The sequence below is a fragment of the Cyprinus carpio genome, chromosome A12 (assembly GCF_018340385.1).
Source record: "Cyprinus carpio isolate SPL01 chromosome A12, ASM1834038v1, whole genome shotgun sequence".
In the NCBI taxonomy this organism is placed as follows: Eukaryota; Metazoa; Chordata; class Actinopteri; order Cypriniformes; family Cyprinidae; genus Cyprinus; species Cyprinus carpio.
Window position 1 is genome coordinate 2,209,265 of NC_056583.1, and position 22,711 is coordinate 2,231,975.

Sequence of the window (22,711 nt, forward strand, 5' to 3'; positions counted from 1 at the left end):
TACATTCAGTTTGCCCTTAAAGTATGCTATTTCAGTAATAAGTACTTTTTTTAAAGTGTACTTCTTTTTACACATGGGAAGAACTGCTGGCCAGCAAAATGTATTTTTAACTGCACTGTTTTCTGGAAATCCAATATAACAGTTAAAGAGGAAAAAATAGACAGATGCAGTATTTGAATTGGCTTTATCTTTGCCGAAGTTCCACACACAGTTTGAGGCCGTGTTTGACTTTGGCCCATAGGGACGTGGAGTCCATTCTGAGCTTGTTTCTGTGAGCTAATTGTGTCTCCCAGGTTTTTTACCAACACAAGCCTCTGTTTTATCCAAACACTGGGCTTCCTACGAGGCCCACAAACACGTTTATAGCCAGCCTACCGCTTGGCAGACTCTGGCTCTTTTTGAAAGATCTCTGCCTGTTGAGGAACATGAAGTTCTTATGAGTGGAAAACTATGCTGTAATGGCAGGCATTTGCTAGGGACAGCGTCCAAGAGCCCTGTGGTGTATAAACAGTATCCTATAGGACATGGAGCATGTGCTCTGTTGCGAAAGATGAGAGGAGGGGATGGGCTCCTACTGAGCACAAAGCCATTAGTACATCTGGCACTAAAGTAAAACACCAAGCTCAAAGTCCACAGATGTGAGAGAAGAGCTGGGGAGTAAAGAAAGCAGGTTTTTACCTGTCCACGGGTGAGGAGAAAGGGCTAAGCGGTCCTCTCTCGGTTTTAGTAGACACGGCAATACTCTGTGGGAAGATTAAGGCACAGGCCTTTAGCTACATGGAGTAATTAAAAACAAACATCAAAGAAACAAGTTCATAGTAATTAGTGTAAATTAAGGTTAAATGGCTCTCCTGAGTTTAACTAGGGATTAAGTGAGGCCAATTTTGTAATTATAAACTCACTGAGGGAAAACGGAGCGCCAGGATTGGTGGAGTGAAGATGGGCGTGGCCTGTTGGGGGAGGAGGGTTGGAGAGCAGCTGACGTTGCTATTTGAAGCTTGGGTAACATCCTGTAAGCCAGTGGGACTGAGATATCCATCAGTCTCACAGTCAGCTGGAGAAACACAAAGACAAACAGACGCTCTGTTAATAGATATCCCTATGGATCCTGTTTGTTGTTGTATTCCACCATCCAATCAATCCCCCAATGGATCAAATCAAGACCCACCTTCTGATTTTATTATTAAATATCGGTTCACTCAGAAATGCATTACGTTAAGTTCTTGTTGTCTATATTCATAAATAGCATGGATGTTTCTCATATCAGATGACTTGGATCAAAGGCCAAAGGACACTGGAATTCATGGATCAAAACAGGGTTAAAAGCTTAAAGCAGATCCCTTGTCCGCCGCTTATATTCAAAAGAGGGATTCTTGAACATGGCAAAATGTCAGCGAAGTACGTCACCACTCACTGCTGTGTTGTTTTAGCATCATTTCAGTCCAGTCTTGGTTATTTTAGTACATCAAATTAAATTAAATGAAAATGTCAAATGGTAAACTTAGTTATTTTTATTAGTTTTATTGTGCTTTTGTCATATCTATTAGTTTTAGTTTTTTGTAATATCTTAAAATGTCATTTTTATTTTTATGTCAATTTATTAGTTTTTTCATCCGGTTAAACTAAATGAAAATGAGAAACAGACAGACATATTTTAAAATTATTACTAAAGTTTTAACTAAAATTTAAATGAAAACAGAAAATATAAAAACATTTAAGATTGTAATAAAAACTATATTATCTCAGTGATACTAGAATCATTTTGCAGTTATGTTTCTAGCTGAAAAAAAAAAAAAATGTGTTTACTTAATATTATTTTATTTGAGTTAACACTTATTTTATTGCATGTTTTATGGTATTACTTTTAACTATAATAACCTTGACTGACTGTTAGCATGTCAACAGAGAAAAGACTCGTTAATAATACATTAAATCTACTTCTTAATATCACAGTGTCCTCCTTTTTCTACAGTTTCCACTCCAAGAGTTTGTCAAACTGCATGACCGTAGCCCTCACCCTCCCTGATAAGCATACACACACTGGCTATTAAAAAGAGTTTATTTGTGGACGTCGGTTGACTGTGCCATGCTGTTTTCAGGTCTAGGAGAGCTGCCTTACTTAACACACCGTGAAAGAAACATTGAGGAAAATTTAGGGCACTGCACAATGTAGTTTATGTGAGGCTCACTGGACGTCTTGAACCCGTGCAGGGGACCGGAGAGACATCTGAAATAGTGGTTTCCCAATATGGATTTTTCAGTGGCTAATAATGAACCTAAAATGTATCTGCCTGATTGGTCTTTTGTTATAATCACATAAACATGATCAAATGAAGATCTGCTACGTACAGGTTGCTGAGGAGCAGCTTGTATGGTGGATGTGGAAGTGTTGATCGGCCTCTGGTTCCTCTGGTTCTGGTGGGAAGCTGCCGTTAATCCCAGAATCCGATGAGCCAGTAACGGGAGAGAACATGGGTTCTGGGATTACAGGAGTGGGCGGGATCTGCACATGAGAAGGGGCGGGGTTTTCAGATATCTGAATGTTGGATCTGGGTGATGGCAGCTCAGACTCTTCCTCAAAAACTTCCTCCTTCTTCTTCCGCTGCTGCTCCTCTGCTAGCCGACGATGTTTTTCTCGCTGACGTTTGATGGCTGTAACGCGGTCTCGCATGGCCTTGGCGACCAGCTTGTAGTCGGCCTCACATACAAACCCCAGAACCACCTGGAAAAACGAGACGATTGATAAAACCCTATTAGTAAGAGTAAAACTTTATTAGTGTAACAATATATGGGTTAAATCGTATTGAAATCACTTTTTTTGTATTCAGATGAATATATAAATATGGTGTCTACCATGACTTTGGTACTTACACTAGTAACTGTGCTCTCAAATATTAACATGATCCCATAAAATCTACTGCAGTGAATGGGTGCCGTCGGAATAACAGTCCAAACAGCCCATATAAAAACATCACAATCATCCACACCACTACAGTCCAGCAGTTAACATCTTGTATGGTGAAAAGCTGTGTAATTGTACAAACAAATCCATCATTAAAACATTTTTAACTTCAAACCATAGTTTCTGGCTGAGATACAAGTTGTTTATCCAAAATATTGCTTTCTCCAGTTAAAAAGTCGTCTTGTCTGAATCAGGAGAGAAATATGCACAGATCAAGCACTGTTTACAAGTAAAAACATTCCAAAACTTTTTACTTGTGGATTATTGTGATGTTTTTATCAGCTGTTTGGACTCTCATTTTGACGGCACCCATTCACTGCAGAGGATCCATTGCTGAGACACTGATGCAATGCTACGTTTCTACAAATCTGATGAAGAAACAAACTCATCTAGATATTGGATGGCTTGAGTGGGAGTACATTTTTAATTTTTAGTAAATTACTCCTTAAATGTAGCATGCAAGTGTGAAACATGGCGCCTTGTTATTGATGCCAACAAATTCTGAATTCTTTGGCGATCTAAATAAAAAAAATTCTTGGCACGAAGTGTATGAAAATGGCTCTGCGATGGAGATCTCAATAACCATTCACTCAACTCTGGAACAGTGTGTTTCCACTGAAACAATGTAGGCCAATGTTGTCTTGAAGACTCTATCATCATATCAGCTAGTCAAATTACACGATAACCCTCCGTCGATGTGACTTGATGATAAATTTGTTCTTGATGAAAAGCAGACACATTGAGAGATAAAAGACGAATTGTGAAGGTCTGGTCTAATAAAAAGTGGGATTCAGTCTGGACAAGAGAAAGGCTCCAGTTTCACAACTCGGTCTCGAAGCCATTCTATCAACAGTCATGTGACCCTCTTCCTCATTTGGCCCCACTCTCACATTTCCACCCTGATAATTAAAAAGCTATGCCCTTGAAACCATTATGCAACACACAGCAGGGTTACACAGGCCTGAAGCGAATGGTGAGGCTCATGTGCCACTGTGTCAAGAAAAACCCTGCCAGTAGATATATACTGAGGTGTGTTTGGGACTTTGTGCTCTACGAAGGTCAAGAGTTCAGTTACATCCCCATATTACTGACACAGGAAGAGTAAAGAAATCTACCCAGAGTGAGGACAGATTGTTGGAAACGAGCGACGTTGTGAAGGTCACAGAGGAAACCTGTGTCATAAAGTCATAAGGGTAAAAACAAAGAAATCAAGCTTGGGTGAATCTGATAAAAGTACAGTTCTGCATCACATTTCAGCCCAAAATCAAAACATTTAAATAAAAAAAATAATATTTTGCTTAAGGAAAGACACAGTGTTAAATCTTATGGTAAATTTTGTTATTGTGACAACACTATTTGTGGACATTGAATTTAAGAAGCTTTTGGCATTATTTTCATGACAGTTCAGAACATTTCTCAATTCTTAGAATTTTTTTTTTTTTTTTTAGGGCTGCCAAATCAATTATTTGCAATTAATTGCATCCAAAATAAGTTTGTGTTTACATGATATGTGTGTATACTGTGTATATTTATATGTATATATAAATACACACATATACATATTACATATATTTCTCTTATACATGTATGTGTGTATTATATATACATAAATAGACAGTACACACACACATATATTATGTAAACACAGTGATTAATTGCATCCAAAATAAAAGTGTTTGTTTACATAGTATATGTATGTGTACTGTGTATATTTATTATATATATATATATATATATATATATATTTTTTTTTTTTTTTTTTTTTTACAATTTGCATGCATATATTTATATTCTTGTATTTTATATTATATATAAAAATTTCTAATATATTAACATAACATATTTTCCTTAAATATTTATATATATATATATATATATTTATGCATGTGTTTGTATTTATATATACATAATAAATATACACAGCACACACATATATATTAAGTAAATAGAAAATTTTATTTTGGAGGCAATTAATCGCGATTAATCATTTGACGGCACTCGATTAATCGATTTGACAGCCTTAAAAACAACATATTACAGTAATGAGAAATTACATTGGAATTAGGGAATTTGCTAAAATTTTAACGTAAAGTGTCTTGAAAACTGCCACTGTGAGTATTCTGCATGACCAAAAAGGTCAAAAAGTGGGAAAATGTGATTAACAGTCAGAAAATAATAATGCAATGCAAAAGCCTTTTTTCCCCATTAGTTTTTGGGTTGAAATGTAATCTGGAAATGTTTTTGTAAGATTCATCCACTTGTGTTGTGGTAACATGCACAGTAAACACCTGTTAAACACGGGTAGGTTACTAAGACACACGTATTTGTTTAATAGTCCTGTGTGATTGAAAATCAATTCTTTACGATCATTGTTGCAGATCTCTGCAGAAAATTCAACCCACATATTAACGGATATCTGTGAACACATACACTTTGTTGATGCCTGAGGGGAATATCTGGGTTTAGTGTTAACAGTGACAGTAAACAAACGAGTCAGAGTACATGGGGAATGTAACCACACCTTAGATCCCTTCAAGAAACGCATATTAAAAGCTGACAGTAAGACACCATAATGGGAGGTGAGATCCGGTTAGCATGAGATTATGTGTGAGTGAAGCTCACCATCTCCTGCGCCACCTCCTCTGGCACGTCTTTGTAAAGCTCGAACAGGAACTCAATGGCGTTGTTGTCCTTGTACTTTCCGTGGAGCTTCTTGGTGCCGTCCATACGAAGCCAGAGCTTCAGGCTGGATTTGACCGTATCATCTTCCTCAGCCAATTCAACGTAAACGCCGTTGTGCTCCTGGAAGAACGTGTGCTCCAGCAGGTCCTGGATGGTGTATCTAGACAGAAAGATTGATATGGAGCCACACAAACTGAATTTATGAAATAAATGTCAATCAATAAATGGTTTAAAGCTGTTTTATATTTGAAATATAGGCTACGTGCACCTGTTTTCAATGAGTCAAATTATTAAGCATAATAATAATAATAATAATAATATTAAAACTATTTAAGCTTCATGCTTATGAATATGAATGTGGAAGGGTGGAAATGCTCACAAATAATAATTTCTAATATTATTTTGAACTAGCTTTTATTTTAAAATTTTAGTTTGCATTTTAGTTATTTTGTTATATTCTTTTATCATTTTTATAATTTCTTTTAATATTACTTAATTAGGTTTACTTTTTTTAATTTTAATTATTTACAGTAAGCAATTTTAGTGATTCAACTCAAACTTATTTTAGTTTGTAATTTTTTTAATTTACATTTTTCACCTAATATTTGTTATTTCAGCTATATTTAAATCACCAAAAATAGTTTTAGCTAACAATAATAATAACCCTGATATGTAACTTGTAAATTAATGCAACAAAAATACAGTTGACCGACTTTAAATACTGAAACATTACATAATGATCATCACATAGTTAGCTCAATACAAAAGATATAATTTCTTAGGCAAAGCTACAAGGTTTCCCAAGTTGCTGGAAAGTGGAGTAGATGCATATTTAACATTGAGGATATATTATTATTTATCATTTAGGATGATTTTTTTTTTTTTTATAAAAACTATCTCTTTAGCATGACTTTTATTTTGTTGCTGATATTTTGCAGAATCCTAAGTAATTCCACTTTGTAGATCAATTCTGCATAATAACTGGTGAATATATAAAATTAATGCTTCTGCACAAGAACACTTTCAAAGTGCAAAATCAAACAAGAAAATCAATAAAGTACCTTTCATCTTTGTTCATGCGGATACAGCCTTCTATGATTTCCTTTAACTCTGGAACTTTCACTTTGTAGAAACTGTCGGGCTTTATACCCTGAAAATAGCACATAATAGCACACAAAATAGGACACAAATGTCAAAGTCTGAGAAAAACATCGGTCAAAGAGGCTTAATATGTTTTAATAATGTCACTCATCAATCTAATGTTCAAATGTAAATTAGATGATTCTCTTTTAGATAATCTAATCACAGCCAGTTAAACGAGAGCGAGGTTTCAAAGCATGCCTGCATGTTTTGAAAAAGTTACTTTGCACCGATGCACTGTTGATTTATTACTGACACTGCCCTTGAGCAAAGCACACAACCCTAAAGTTATGAGAGTTTGTTTCTGCCACAGGATGAAAAAATTAAAGAGGAAATTGGGACTTTTTATCTCACAATTATTTTTTCTTGTAATTCTGAGAAAAAACTTGAGAATTGTGAGATAGGTTGTCAGAATACTGACTTTCTCACAATTCTGAGTTTATATCACACAATTCTTAGTATTTTTCCTTGCAATTCCGTATATCTCACATTTCTGATTTTTTTTCTTGCAATTGTGAGTTTATATCTCACGATTCTGACTTTTTCTCGCAATTGTGTTTATATCTCACGATTCTGACTTTTTCTCGCAATTGTGAGTTTATATCTCACGATTCTGACTTTTTCTCACAATTGTGAGTGTATATTTCACGATTCTGACTTTTTCTCACAATTGTGTTTATATCTCACAATTCTGACTTTTTCTTGCATTTACGAATTTATACCTTACAATTCAGATTTTTTCAGTTTGTACCTCAAAATTTACTGAATTTAGACGAAAAAAATCCATATATTTTGTTAATAATAAATAATAACTTAATAATAGCTTAATCTATTCCTAATACCTTGAACCCACTTAAACATTTAATAAAGCACTGTAACATTATTCATTTAATACTGTAGTCTTCTAAAACACACTTCACAACACTTGCATGTGCTTGGTTGGATGTTGATCTATCATATAAACATCTAAAACAGTTAACGCCTGTTATTTGTCACATTTGAGTTACTTCGACTATACAAAAGTCTTCAATAATGTAAGGTTAAGCTGTGATTTCAAAGAATTACAGCTGAGGGCTGAATTACAGCTGGAGTAGGTCACTTTCCCTGTAGACTTGTGTAATATTTGTGGAGCATGTGCTCCATAAAGCATCGAGTTCAGGAGTTTTGGACGACCGCCCATCCCGTTTACACTCGCGCTCCTTGGCTTTGTCATTAACACTCAGCAACCTTTTCAGAGCAGGCTTTGTTTCGCTCATTCAAGACACGTCATTTAACAAACCAATAAACCAAAACCAATGGCGTCATTCACATAAAGTGCGTGTCAAATTTAGCTATTACTTTAAAAACATCATAAACTTGTTTTCTGACATGCAAAATCAAAACATTATTGAAATGCTGTTGAAGTTTAATGTACTTCATGTCTCAATCCACTGCAAAGTTTGTTACTGTGAGTAAAAATAGTGAATATATTAATGTTTCCTTTTAGCATTTGTTAGGAACATTCTTTCATGTATAAAGAACCTGTTCAAGACTGATTTACTTTCAAGAGATCTGTCTGAAGATGTTGTAAACACATGCTGATGTAAGTTTCCAAATGCAATAAGGAGCAGACAAGTGAATATACTGTATCCCTAACAAGATGCATAATCAGAATGACCTCTCTGTGTACATGTGACCTGTAGGGCCTTTCTCAAATTATCCAGAATGAGACGAGCCCTGGGTTTTTTAAAAACAGGATACAGACAGGGGGTATTTCAAACTATCTTAGAGCCGTAAGCTCTCATCAAACCTCTGCTCAAAGTGGACTCACAGCAAGCTCTTAAGGAAATGAGAGGAAATGAGGACATGCAGGAAGAGAATGAAAGAAGGGGAAAGATGTTTATGGCACTTTCCATGCTGGGCTAAAGGTCTCAGTGCTGGAATAAACTAGGACATATGGATGTGCATATGCTTATTGCAAAACAAATGCACAACAATTAAACATATTTTAAAGCAATCTCACAGATTTTGTATTTGAATGAAGTCTCTTATGCTCGCCAAGGCTGCATTTATTTGATCAAAAATACAGTAAAAATATATCATATGAAATATTTCTGTGAAATATTTTTTATCATTAAACAAACTGTATTCTATTTTAATATATTTATTCCTGTGATGCGCAGCTGTATTTTCAGCATCATTACTCCAGTCTTCAGTGTCACATGATCTTCAGAAATCATTCAAATATGCTGATTTACTGCTCAAGAAGCATTTCTGACTATTATCAATGTTGATAACAGTTGTGCTGCTTTATATTTTTGTGAAAACCTTGATGCATTTTTTTTTCAGGATTCTTTTATGAATACAAAAAGTTCAAAAGAACAGCATTTTTTTTTAAATATAGATCTTTTGCAGTGTTATTTTAATATTTTGAGTTTAAGTATTATTATTTCAGTTTTATTGATTTTAGCACTTCAAGTTATATGAAACGAAAATGATGAATGTTCCCTTAGCAGCAAATATGTTCAAGGTTTTTATAGGTTTAAATAATTAATATTTAGTTTATTTAAAGTAATGACAATTATTTTAGTTTTTCCAACATATGACTTAAATACACCTTTTTGAATCATTATAAATGTCTTTACTCTCACTTTTGGTAAACTTAATGGTTCCTTGCTGCATAAAACCATTTTTTTTTAAATCATACAGACCCAAATCATTAACTTAAAGAGTTATTAATCACACTAAATGATAATGATATTAATGAAAGCAGGTTGAAACTCACGCTGGTAACTTTGCGGTAAATCTGCGCAGCATTTTGGCACTCAGAGTATGGATATTCTGAAGTGGTCATCTCTAAGATGCACATGCCAAATGCATAGACGTCCACCGCCTCGTCGTACTTCTCCTCATACATTTCTGGAGCCATGAACTCTGGTGTTCCTGTTAAACACAATGTGAAGAATTCTGCTTAGATGCCACTACCACAACGGTTTAATAATACACTTTATTTCAAGATCAGGAAAGAACCTCAATGTTATGCCTCAACAGCCTGCCACACCATGGTATTATCATCTTGATGGTATTACTTTGTAAGCTACCTAGTGGCTAAAGGTGAAACTTTCAAATGTAAAATTTAATGTTTAATCTTAAACTTGAAATGCAATGAGGTTAAAGATCTCAGCAGATCTAAGATAAATCATTACTGAGAAACTAAAGCATGAAACGCTTCAGGAGATTGCAGTGACCTACCTATCACGCTCTTCGCAAAGCTTGCCCTCTTGAGTGTGGCCAGTCCAAGGTCCCCGATCTTCACACTCCCTGTGGGGCCCGTGATGAAGATATTGTCACATTTCAAGTCCCTGTGAATGATGGGAGGGGCGCGCGTGTGCAGGAAGTGAAGTCCTTTAAGGATCTGACGACTCCACCTCTGTAGGAGCTTTGGCTTCATCTCTTTAAAACGCTTTAGATACCTAAGAAATTGGGATGTTAAAATCATTTTCACATCAGGACCAAAAAATAGACAGTTAAAGGGACAGTCAACCCAAAAATAAATGATAACAGAATTTTCATTTTCAGGTGGACTATCCCTTTAATGTGATCTATGTGATTCTGAGATGCAGGACAAACTCACGTTTTGAGGGTGCCAGAGGTCATGAGCTCAGTGACCAGCAGGATGCACTTGTGACCTTTCACAGTGGACTTCCAGGAGTCGTAAAAGCGCACAATGTTTGGGTGCTGAAGACCCTTGAGCATTTCAACCTCTTCGCTGAAGCGCTGGCGCTCCACTTTGGTCAGTTTGCGAGTCTAAAGAGGAAAAAAAAAAGATTTTGAAAGAGAAACAAAAAAAAAAATCAAGATTCTGAAGTGTGCAGCATGAAAACTTGCAATGACTTCCAATGAGCTCTTAAACAAAAACTAAGAACCGAACCTAAAGCAAAACACTCAACAAAACCATTGTTTTTCAGCCACTGGTCAATTTTTTGATTTTAGACTACTTTGCTTCCATAACATCTCATTTATCAGACTAGTGGAAAGAAAACATCCAAAATACACATTTAAGTGTTTATATTATTATTACACTTTATCTATCTGCATCTGTAGACTTCAATTACAACACATATTATTAAACACCATGCATTTTTTTTTCTCATACACTGAGCCAGAAATCTTCTGCAACCAAACTTCAGTGTTTAATTCCTATCTATATTCTGAGGGGTTGTTCATATAACATTTGCACGATTTATATAACTTTTATTCATAACAACATGGTGGAAATATATTTGTTTTCTAGCTGTTGCCAGCATTTTATGATTTATGAAGTAATAATAAGTCAAAATGAAACAAGAGTATTAACCCTGGATTTATCCACTGTGCTATACATTTATGCAAATTAGTGCATATTTAATTAGTGTCTCATTTGCATACTGGATCAGAAAACTTGTAATACCAACCACTTGTCTTAATGTACTGTGACGAATGAACCAGTGGAAGTATGGTGATATCTATCTTATACCCTGTTCACCTGTAGTGTTTTGCCTTCGTTTAGGTTTTAAATGACAAGTTCTTCTGACGTACATCCGCCCTCAATAAGCATGATTCACTGCTTATTCTGGCAGTTAACAGCCTGTAATTAGCACTCAAAAAACCATTAAAACAGATAAGAACCAGCGAGACGGTTGCAACCACAAGAATTTCACCATTTACTGTACATGAAACACCCTAACCTAATCATATTTTTCCGCTGTCTCATAATTACATCCCATTCTAAACATAGTTTTTTGAAAACCTGTAGCAACTGGACTACAGACGAGCAATTACTTGGCAACAAGGCCATTTCTGTCCTCTGGTGGGCATGAAAGGCTTGATTTAGCAGTGCTGGGCCTCTCAGCCGTGTGAGGAGGGAGGAAACTCCTCAGAGACAGCAGCTCAAGAACCATGAATCCTACATTCAATGAGTTCTGGGAAAAGTGGTGTGTGTTTATGTCTCGAGTGGCCATTTGAAAACACACGTGAGAGGGACAGAACGAGGCCGAGCTCTACATTTAACACTGTATTTGAAGATGTTTCTTATAAGATTCCTGACTGTCAACAGACACAAATGAGACACATGAGAGTGTCCAAGGTAATGAAGAGGAAAAAATCATTATAAAATCTTGTTTAAAACACGTGTCAAGTTCTAAGAATTTGATCTTTGTATTCATGTAAAGGACGGTTGCATTTGGTTTTGAAAACTTTCATACCATTTTTTAAAAAAAGATTTAACTGAATGACTCTTAAAATGTGGAAATTGTTTTCAAACAGGTTCTTAAATGTATTTGCAAAAGTAATTTCTATAACAGCACTTGATTTGGCAGACAAACTTTTTTATTTATTTATTAATATTTATTTTAATATTTTAACAAAATTCTTTCATAGTTTTTTTTTTAGGAATGACAATAAATATTATTCTTAACTACTTTTTTTCAAAAACATTCTTCATTTAATAAGCACTTTTTTTGTCTTCATATTAGGACAGCTGCATCACCCTGATATTATTTACTTTTTGTCCCCGAAATATCATAAAATATTTTAATTCAAATATTAACATAATGCATAACATTACATAAGAGGTGTATTTCAGTCATAGTATGTCTGAACCAGACTTTTTTTTTTCCTTGAAAAAGATTAACATAAAAAAACTAAAATAGGTTTTAATAAATAGTTTATAGTAAAATAAAAATTAATAAAAACTCTATAGATATAAAAAAAAAAAAACATAACAGAGAATATATATTATATATATATATATATATATATATATATATATATATATATATATATATATATATATATATATATATATATATATATAAATTTGTGTGTGTGTGTGTGTATGTATATGTATATATATATATATATATATATATATATATATATATATATATATATATATAAAACTCTGATATCTCTCTGATAGAAAAATAGCACTATTGTAAACTGAATCTTTTTATGTAAACTGTTGACATGCAGTAACAGTATAGACCTATAAATTAATGTGTCATAGTTCATATTAAAAACCTTTAACTGCAGACTTCAGTGTCTTCATAAATCTGAGCATAAGTTGAGGAATTGTTGAGACTTCATTGAAACACTAGAGCAGAGACTTGTGAGACTACACTTAGAGTCCTTCCCTGTGGGAGGGTTTAAGAAATGGATTAAAGAAGCAACTTTACCCTCTTGGGAAAATGAATTATTAATTTGTGTTCAAACATGTTTCTCTCCCTTCCCAACATAAATACAGTTTCCCTGTTCTAGGCCCAAGGCTTTGTGATGCCAAATGATTGACAAGCATTGTCAGTCTTACGCACACATTTAGGCTCTCAGTGAACTCACTCACGCTATATGCAAGTCTACAGTACTCTTTCCCATCCAACCAACCACTGTAAAAACATGGGCATACATAAACACACATTTACACATGATACATATCCATGCCACTAATCTTATTAGTGACTCCAAACATCAGTTATGCATTTCCAGTCAACACAGGATTGCCTTTCAGACTTAAGTGTGTGTGTAATAAACACTGAGCTACTGTCCCCATGACCTGCCTCATATTAGTGATGCAACCGAGACCTTCTCATATACACTGGAACTTTTTTAGCACAGTTAATGTCATTATCTCCTCAAATACACCTCACAGGACTATATCTGTGCTTGGAAAACAAACTGACAGAGGTGCAGGGGTGTCAAGTATAGCCTAGCCTATATGAAGTGTACGGACACATATTTAGGGAACCAGAACCTTTTTCCAGGATGTAAATATAATAAAGATGCATTTGACTTTCCAGTGCCATTTAAGAGCAGAGACGCTTACCCTGTAAGTCTCTCTCTCTCTACCTTGTGTAAGCAACACTAAAACAGGAGTTTTCCACAAAAATATAGCATTTGAGTTCAACCACTGGTACACAAACAAGAGGTTAAGATTGAGTAACTTCTATTTTAGACACAATATTGAAGATTTTTTGCTCAGATAATGGAAATAATTTCAAACGAAGCCAGAGAATAACCAACCATGGTATGTCTTCAACACACAGTAGTGGTGTTTTGAACAAATCGGTTGAGTGGATCATTCAATAACTCACTCGTGAACAACTCGTGATACTTGGCTGCATCTGAATATGCATAATTCCTTACTATATAGTAGGCGAAAAACAGGATGTGAAAAGAGTAGTATGTGCAAAATAACAACATTTATATAATAGCATGAAAAAAGTATCCAGATTACTTTGTACTTAATAATTATATAATACTTAGTATCATGAAATTTTGCATTGCAATTGGTTTAGTGAATGATTCAATGACTCATTCATAAACATAATCACTTGTCTCTACCTGCTGGCATCAAAAAGAGTTTCCGTAAGATGCCCATCACAGTTTATCATTTTTATTAATAAATGTAACTATTCAAAAAGTGTGTCTGTATTGGTGTATTCACCGTTGCTGCATTTTAGATATAAAGTACTAATTATAAGCTGTGTTACAGTGATTATACCACGTTTTAGTCAATCAGTGGTTAAATTTCTGTAACACACAGCCTCTTGTGGCTCATTGCTTCATTAGAACAGCTGGTTTGTAAAACAGTTATTTGGGGTGATTTTATTAAGAGGTAGAGTTGTAGTAAAGGGTTAAAATGAACATCCTGGGACTTGCATGCATGATTGAAACATGGTGGGCTTAAACAGAAGAAATCCTGGAGCTTGAGTTCAGGACAGCCTGAGGCACAGCAAGCTAGTAATTACAAAATGACGCATAACAACCTCTACAAGCTTATCATGATTGAAGGAAGGAACCTAAAGGCTTGTCAGGGAATCAGGCATATGGTAGCGCTTTTGTGCTGGACGTATGGGTGGGACAAAAAAGAGAGTATAAGTGTATGGGACGGCTTTTGTGAAAAAAGCTTTGCTGTGTTTTTTGTCATTGAAAGCATCATTATTGTGTGGTACTGTAAAGATTTGAAATACAGAAGCTGATTTTAGTTGGCACAGATTGACCAAACTCCACATAACACACCTAACACCGTGTCTACTCCGCACGCGAACGGTCGCATCCAGTGTAGACAGCATTTTTAAATATGCATTTTATCTAGTATATAATAACCAACTTAAATTCTAATAAGTTTGAGAGTGTTCCTAAGTGCTATTCTTTAAAAAATCTAGACTAATGAAGTTAAGACATCTTAAGACACCTTTCTTTTTTCTTTTGGAATGACAGGCATCAGTGTTAGATATGTTTAAAGCACATACAATAACACATACAGCATTTTTAAGATATTTACTATGATTTTAAGAACATTTTTTCAAGAATTTATATTGTCTTGAAGAACAATGGAAATAACATATATATGAACATTCTTCAGAAGAAATATTTTGGGAATGCAAAACATTGAATTTTTTTCTTGAGTTCGAAGATTTGAAAATGACCAGTTAAGAAGATTTTTATTCTTAATAGAATAGTTCACCCAAAATTGAAAAATGACATGGAAATAGCTCACCAATGGACCCTCTGCAGTGAATGAGCGCTGCCTTGATGAATTTGTTCCTTACGAACACACAGCTTTTGGCTTCACAAGACATTAATTGCTGGACTGGAGTGGTGTGGATTACTTGTGGATTATTGTGATGTTTTTATCAGCTGTTTGGACTCTCATTCTGACGGCACCCATTCACTACAGAGGATCCACTGGTGATCAAGTGATGCAATGCTACATTTCTACAAATCTGATGAAGAAACAAACTCATCTAGATATTGGATGGCCTGAGAGTGACTACATTTTCAATTTTGGGTAAACTACTCCTTAAATATAGCATGCAAGTGTGAAACATGGTGCCTTGTTATTGATTTCAACAAATTCTGCATTCTTTGGCGATCTAAATCTAATTTTTTCTTGGCATGAAGTGTATGATGGCTCTGCGATGGAGATCTCAATCAACTTTCACTCAACTCTGGAACAGTGTGTTTCCACTGAAACAATGTAGGCCAATGTTGTCTTGAAGACGCTATCATCATATCAGCTAGTCAAATTACGTGATAACCCTCCGTCGATGTGACTTGATGATAAATTTGTTTTTGATGAAAAGCAGACAAACTCATCTACACCTTGGATGGTCTGATGGTGAGAACATTTTCAGCACATTTTCATTGTTGGGCGAATTATTCCTTTAAGAATTTTTCATGAATCCTTTGGCATTCATGCAAATCATGTGCATGAAGTGTAATGTTTTCACTTTGATATTTTGTGCCATTCTTCAATTTTAATATTATTAAATAAATAGCAACAAACAAATCCTGGGTGCTTTTATATCTGTTTGTCATTGAAAGATACGCTTACGTAAGTTTTTTGGATGGCATTGTATAAATTGCCTCATTGTGTTATTAAATGCCTGAATGTTTAGAAGAACAAATGTACAGAAATACATGTGCGGTCAATCAGAGCACACCGCTGGGGGTTGAGAGCAGTATGGGCCAGCAGCTTCGGCGCTGGTTAACTCTAAACTGCCCAGACCAGAATCCTGAACTCATGCCAAACCACATCTATTCATTCCAAAGACCGCTAAGCCAGTGACAAATCCAATGCAAAAACAGTTAGAGAGACTGCGAGGAAATTACGGTCATTTTTCAAACTTCGAATCCTAAAAACTCTTAGCAGAGCATAGTAAATCTTGGTTATTAGTGACGTTTGCAAACGAAAGCCTCACTACGTGAGCCATCGAGACACCAATATGGATTAACAATTTTAAAACAGCATAGAATGAATTACCTCACCAAAACTCAAGCTGATATTAAATACATGAGGTGAACATCACTCATGTCTCTGGCCTCCACCAGCCGATGGAATAAACAGATCAGACTTATAAACATAAACACATGTATATTGCATCAGGTTTGTAAATGACACTGTGCCCATTGTAGACAATGAACGTCTCTCTGTTGAGACCTTTTGACATACAAACCTCAAGTTACGTAAAGTCATATTCATCCTGAAATCGGTTACATAAGTAAAGTCATGTAAAAAGAGTTCTCTTTATGAAAGTTTCAAAACATTGAAACCTGAAGGGTACTTGACATTTTGTTAAATTGTAACAGTGGTCCAAAAAGTATGGAAACGTCAACAAATGTTCTTTTATCCCAGCATCCCAGCAAAGAAGTAAACAGCACTGGATGAAGAAGATGACGACGATGCAGGTCTGGAGCTGGTGGAAAGGAAAGAGATTATAGGAATACACACCACTCCAGGGGCCAAGACTAAATCTGCATGAAACACATGGCACAAAACACCACGCTTCATTTTCCTGGCATTTTAAGTTGGAGTGAACATTATGCATTTGTTGAAAAGTTTTAACAAGCGTCTAAAAAACTGTTACGTAAATATTAAATAATAAATACTGCTGTGCTGCATATTTCTCACCCTGTTCTCAAGCTGCCACGAGTTTAGGTGTAGTTTTCCCTGACATGCTGCAGCAGATTCGTTACATAACTGTTTATAACAATAGAACAATAACAAATGTGAACGTCTAATTAAACCGTGTGAAAATGCAAGTCAGCAAAATCAACATAATAGTTTTACACGCATTATATAATATTATAAAATTGATAGCTCTGACTCTCAGGTCAATGAAAGTAGGAGTGTCCAAAAGTAACAAAAAATAAAGAAAATAATTCTTAGCCGAAATACATTTTTTTCAAAATAAATTATGGTTACATATTGTATATTGAACTACTTTTATATCACTTTCAACAAGTTTAAATATTAATGTTTCTGAGTAAAAAGTAATAAAGTATTTTTCTTACACTTTGAAAACATGTAAGTGTAATTTGTAACAAAGCATTTTAAGCATTTATAATTAATTATAAATTAAAAGATGCCTTTTTACTGTTTCTCAGACAAAATGCTGCACATTTGTTTGTAAAATTTAAATATGAACTAAACTAAACTGAAATAAAAAAAAAATAGTAAAAAATCCCAAATCAAATAAATAATACAAATAAAATAGATCTCTTCATATAAACAAACTATGCGCCTTTGCTCATTCCATTTAAAATTAGAGGCAACCAGTGTATTTTAATCCTGATCAAAACAAAGATCCTGAGTACATGCAGCATGAGCAGTTTTTTATTTAAATTTGATTGTATGATTTCGAAATTTGCAGCAAAAACAGAATGCTCTGACTTTAGCTTTGTGAAACTATACTACATAAAACATATCTGAAGGAAACAAAAACAGCAGATGGGCTGTTTGAGACGCAGATTGACTCTCTGACAGCAGGTGGCGCTCATGGAACAGCAGCGTTACAGCGTTTCCTTGGTTTCCGCTGTAAACAAAGCAGCACTGTGCTTACAAAATTACTTTTATATGCATTACAATCTAACCTCTTCTGAAGACAGTCAGGTCCTATTAAAGATGCATTCATATAAACCCCACTCCCAACTGTTGTATCGGTTTTTTTTTAATATATAAAAAATTTTGAAGTGTCATATTTTTACTGATTTTCAGCCGGCTCAGGGTGCATCCTTACATCCCTAGTATTTTTATCTGCATTACAATCTGAGGGTAGCTTAACCAACCTGACATTTTGACTAAATGCCCCCAAGAACATCTAAATGAATTTTAATTTGGAAACATGCTCATCATAGAGGTGTCATTTTAATGAAAAATGAGTGTGACGTCATTGACTCTCTTGCTGCCACTACCAGGTCATTTGCACGCCCATCATTCACTAAATTCTACACATACCGCCCTTGCAAGTTCATTTATCAAGTGGCTAAGATGTCTGGATCTACTGATAGCAGAATGTTTTTGTTGTAGTCTCTCTCTGTAAGCATTCAGCTCTGCATAACTGCTAGCTGCTAGGTCCCACATTGCTCACATGCTTTTTGGACTTGTTCGACCCTCCCGTGAAACTTATATTGGGGTCTGGTCATGGGGGTCTGCAGGCGTGTATGTGATTAAAGCCAGGCTGAAAATGTCTTGGCTCAGCTCCTCATGGTGTTACTGTTGCATAAGCAGTGTTGATGTTCTGGAGCGCCACATGTGGAGGAACCACCTGTCAGCACCTTGATTAGGACGAACACGAGCCACCAGAAAACATGAGCACTATAAGACAAATCGAAGAATGAATTGGACAAAATCAGACCAAAATGAAGTTCGCTTGGAGTTTGTTTTGAAAGTTTGAAACAGCTTGCCAATGCTAACTTCTCCAGAAAACCGCTTTAGCTGGTAAACACTCTCGAATTCTCATTGGTCCATGGCGATTATGTAATAAGAAGGTGTGGCTCTGGAGCTCCGCCTACTTTGACATGGAAATCTTCTCCAATTCATTTCTTCAGTTCAGTTTGTCGAGGTCAGATGTATAGAAGCTTGTTTCCACCACAGGATAGTTTTTTTTAAAGGTATAATTGTTACTTTTTATCTCACAATTCTGACTTTCCCCTCACAATTCTGAATTATGAAGTCAGAATTATAAAACTTAAACGCAGCACTGTGTAATATAAATGCAGAATCATGAGATATAAACTCAAAATTGCAAGAAAAAAGTCAGAATTGTGAGATAACACACAAATCTTTTATTCAATGGACAATAAAACAAAACTGAATTGCTATAAACGCGGAATTCTGAGGAAAAAATTCAGAGCTGCAACATGAAAATTTGGAATTGTGAGAAAGAAAGTCAGAATTCTTGAGTTTACATCGTGTGATTTTAAAAGAAAAGTCAGAACTGTGCAATAGAAACTGAATTGTGAGAAGTCGCAAAAACCTCTTTTTATTTATTTTTTATTCCATGGTGGAAACAGGCTTCCATAAAGACGTTCATGACTAAAAACAAACTTGGAGAGCTGCTTTATAGTAGAAACTGAAGTTGTAATTCTATCTGAAAACAACACTGACACAATTTTTTTTTTCATATTTAGTACTGTAAAGTTGCTTTCTTCATAGCATGATTGGAGTGCAAATCTCATGCAAATATACACATTTCTATGATCAGATGCTTTCTTACAGGCGGAAAAATATACTAATGTGTTAAAAGTAAATAGATCTGATAGAGGAGGATAGTTTTTCCATTAGGAAACATCCAACACCAAACTATTGGCAGCACAGCCAGCGGTGTGAAAGAAGACACAATTATAGGTTAAACATTTGTTATTTATACACAAACCAAGGAAAAAAATACACTTCTAGTCTGCCTCCTGGATTTCTGTAAAAGTGAGCTTCATCTGTGATACTGAATAACATTTTGTGCAAGAGATGGTAGCTGTGTTTGTATTTTTATTGTGTGATAATGTTATCTTTGTTCTTCAAGACAGCATCGATATCAGCAGTAACAGGCTGAGTCATGTTTGTGATTCCTCTCCAAGATAAAGAGACTCAATTCATATTGATCTCACTGCGTCGCTGCTCTGCGCTCACTTACACACGAGCCCTGAACTGCAAAGACACACTACATGAGAATGCATGTCCGGTCATGAGTGTTCGAAGGCCTTGTTAAGGTCATATGTGGGAACACCTGTAGGCAGCAAACTGCCCACAGAGACACAGCAGTGCATTTCATCAATCACATGACAGCTGGAATCCACATGACAGTGATGAAGATTCAACTAAAGCTGCTGGAAATCATTGTAATGACAAATTAGATCAAGAAAGCTGAGAGTCATGTTCCTGCAAATGACGTAGGCATAGCGTGAGCTGTTTACAGCTAGGGGTGTGTGCGATATCACAATTTTTGATCATGGACAATTAAAACATCTCCACGTTCTGCGTTTGAAGAAATATTGTAGTATCGCACTACAGTGCACATTCTATCAGCTGCGGTTCTGGCGCCTCCGTCTCAATATTCTGTACAACGTCACATACATTCACATCAAATGTTAACTTAGTGGTAAAGTTACACTCAAAAGTACATTATTTGCATGTGCTTTAAAGCCTTGCTGGTTAAACATTTCATTGGCTTGCTGTTCTGACATGCGCTTTTTCTGAGCTCATACACCTGAAGCGTGCGCACACTAAAAAGCCTGTAAAACAGCACCTGATGCTGGACTAAGCTTTCCATCTTTCGCGTCTGATTGTGCTTATACTGTCAAAAACACAAAAGGTTTAAATATAAACACAGGTGATTATGTCTACAGTGAAAGTAAACAGTTGAGAGAAAAATGGATGCATGCCTGGATATTAGATGCTTGCAGGTCTTAAAGTGACAGCAGACTAATAGTATTAAACATGCTGCCGCTTGTCATTAAAGGAATAGTTCACCCAAAATTTTTATTTTTTGTCATTATTTAATGCCTCTCATGGTGTCCCAAACCTGTATTAATTTCTGAACACACACACACACACACACATATACACACACACAAAAAAAAGATATTTTGAAGAATGTGTGTAACAAACAAACAGTGGTCCCCACTGACTTTGATAACAGGAAAAAATACTATGGGAACCAGCAACTGTTTGGTTACCCACATTCTTCAAAATAATTGTTATTTTTAACAAAAGAAAGAAACTCATTCAGGTTTAAAACAACTTGTGAGTGAGTAAATAATTTTTTTTTTTCTCAGAATTTTCATTTTTGTGTGAACTATCCCTTTAATGTTAATAAAGCAACAAAACGCAAAGAGAAAAATCACTCACTGCTCTTGACTGAAGAACTTTAAAACAGTCGCTTTAATAAAAATCCATGTAAAATTTATACAGTGACGTGTATATAGTGTTTTATTTTACATGTTCATTCAATTTCTTTAATGCTAAATTGCTAAATACACCTGCTGTACCTGAAAAATAAAGCACTGTTTGTTTTATTTGTATATTATGTGTATTGGTAATGTGTATCTTTTCTTTTTTCAAAAACAGAACAAATAATTACAAAAATTTTATCTTTGCACTCGTTGGCCTAAATATCTGCAATTTTTTCGTATTTTATATTTGTTACCTTATAAGTCTTCGGTTTTAAAACAGGGAAGTTAGTTTGGCTGGGATGGCTTGAGGGTAAGAAAATCATGAAAAGTCATTTTTGGGTGAGCTATCCCTTTAAGTGAATATATGATTAAAACAAGGAAAAAAAATCTAATAATAGGGTAAGAAAAATTTACATTTTCCATTTGAAATGAGTTTATTTATCTTCCCCTATTGGCAGATTTAAACTGATTTATTTTTTATTCATGTACTCGGGAAGTTATTTTGCTTCGCAGGATTATGTATTTGATGTAAGAATGCTTAGATACTGTACTTTAAAACAAGACAAAATCAATCTTCAGTGTATTCATGTTAGTATTTGTTGATTTAAAAATTATCATTATTTTGCAGTAATACATGAAATGTAATTTTTAACAAATGTATTACAATAATGAGAAGTTGGGGCAACTTGCTTAATCACTATGAATAGGCACAAAATAGGCATTATTTTCTTTAAGCACATAAATATGTTTTTCCTATTGATTTTGGGGTGGAATGTGATCCGGGTGTGTTTTCAAGATATTCATCCTATTATAGCTATCATAGAGTGTATTTATCCTTCATCTGGGTTAAGTTTCAGTGTATTTATTGTCAGCACTGCTGTACTGTATTCAACGAGTGGATCTAAGCTGCACAAAACGTTCTGCCTTATCTGTGTGTGAATGTCTGTGTGTGTGTGTTTCCAGGAACACAAGAGACTTTAAATGAAGGTTAACCTCACATGAGCACAACAGTGACCACACACTTCATTGACTTTGATTCTGGAAGTATTTTCCTCCAATAATTTTCTCCATAGGGATTTCAAAACATCCTTCAACAAAGACTTCCATGCCATGAACCAAACCACCCAGCTGTGAGATGAAACATAACACTACAAACTATGATTCAATGCAAAATTAGGGAACAATAACAAAAAGGTAAGACTCTGCATTAAGAGTGAATCAACTACTCTTTCCATGAAG

The 22,711-nt window shown here is 35.1% G+C and overlaps 1 protein-coding gene across 5 annotated transcripts in view; it reads right to left on the reverse strand.

Annotated features, from left to right (window-relative positions):
* The window catches only part of wnk4a (WNK lysine deficient protein kinase 4a), a 55,905-nt gene that overhangs the window by 20,125 nt on the left and 13,069 nt on the right, over window positions 1-22,711 (reverse strand). For all 5 annotated transcript variants that reach the window (XM_042767121.1, XM_042767120.1, XM_042767119.1 and 2 more), the window contains 8 exons: window positions 10,398-10,570; window positions 10,016-10,236; window positions 9,549-9,706; window positions 6,706-6,794; window positions 5,585-5,804; window positions 2,350-2,722; window positions 903-1,054; window positions 679-743 (listed from right to left, as the gene is read on the reverse strand). In XM_042767121.1, coding sequence (XP_042623055.1) covers window positions 679-743; window positions 903-1,054; window positions 2,350-2,722; window positions 5,585-5,804; window positions 6,706-6,794; window positions 9,549-9,706; window positions 10,016-10,236; window positions 10,398-10,570 — 1,451 coding nt within the window. The remainder of the gene's footprint in view (window positions 1-678; window positions 744-902; window positions 1,055-2,349; window positions 2,723-5,584; window positions 5,805-6,705; window positions 6,795-9,548; window positions 9,707-10,015; window positions 10,237-10,397; window positions 10,571-22,711) is intronic.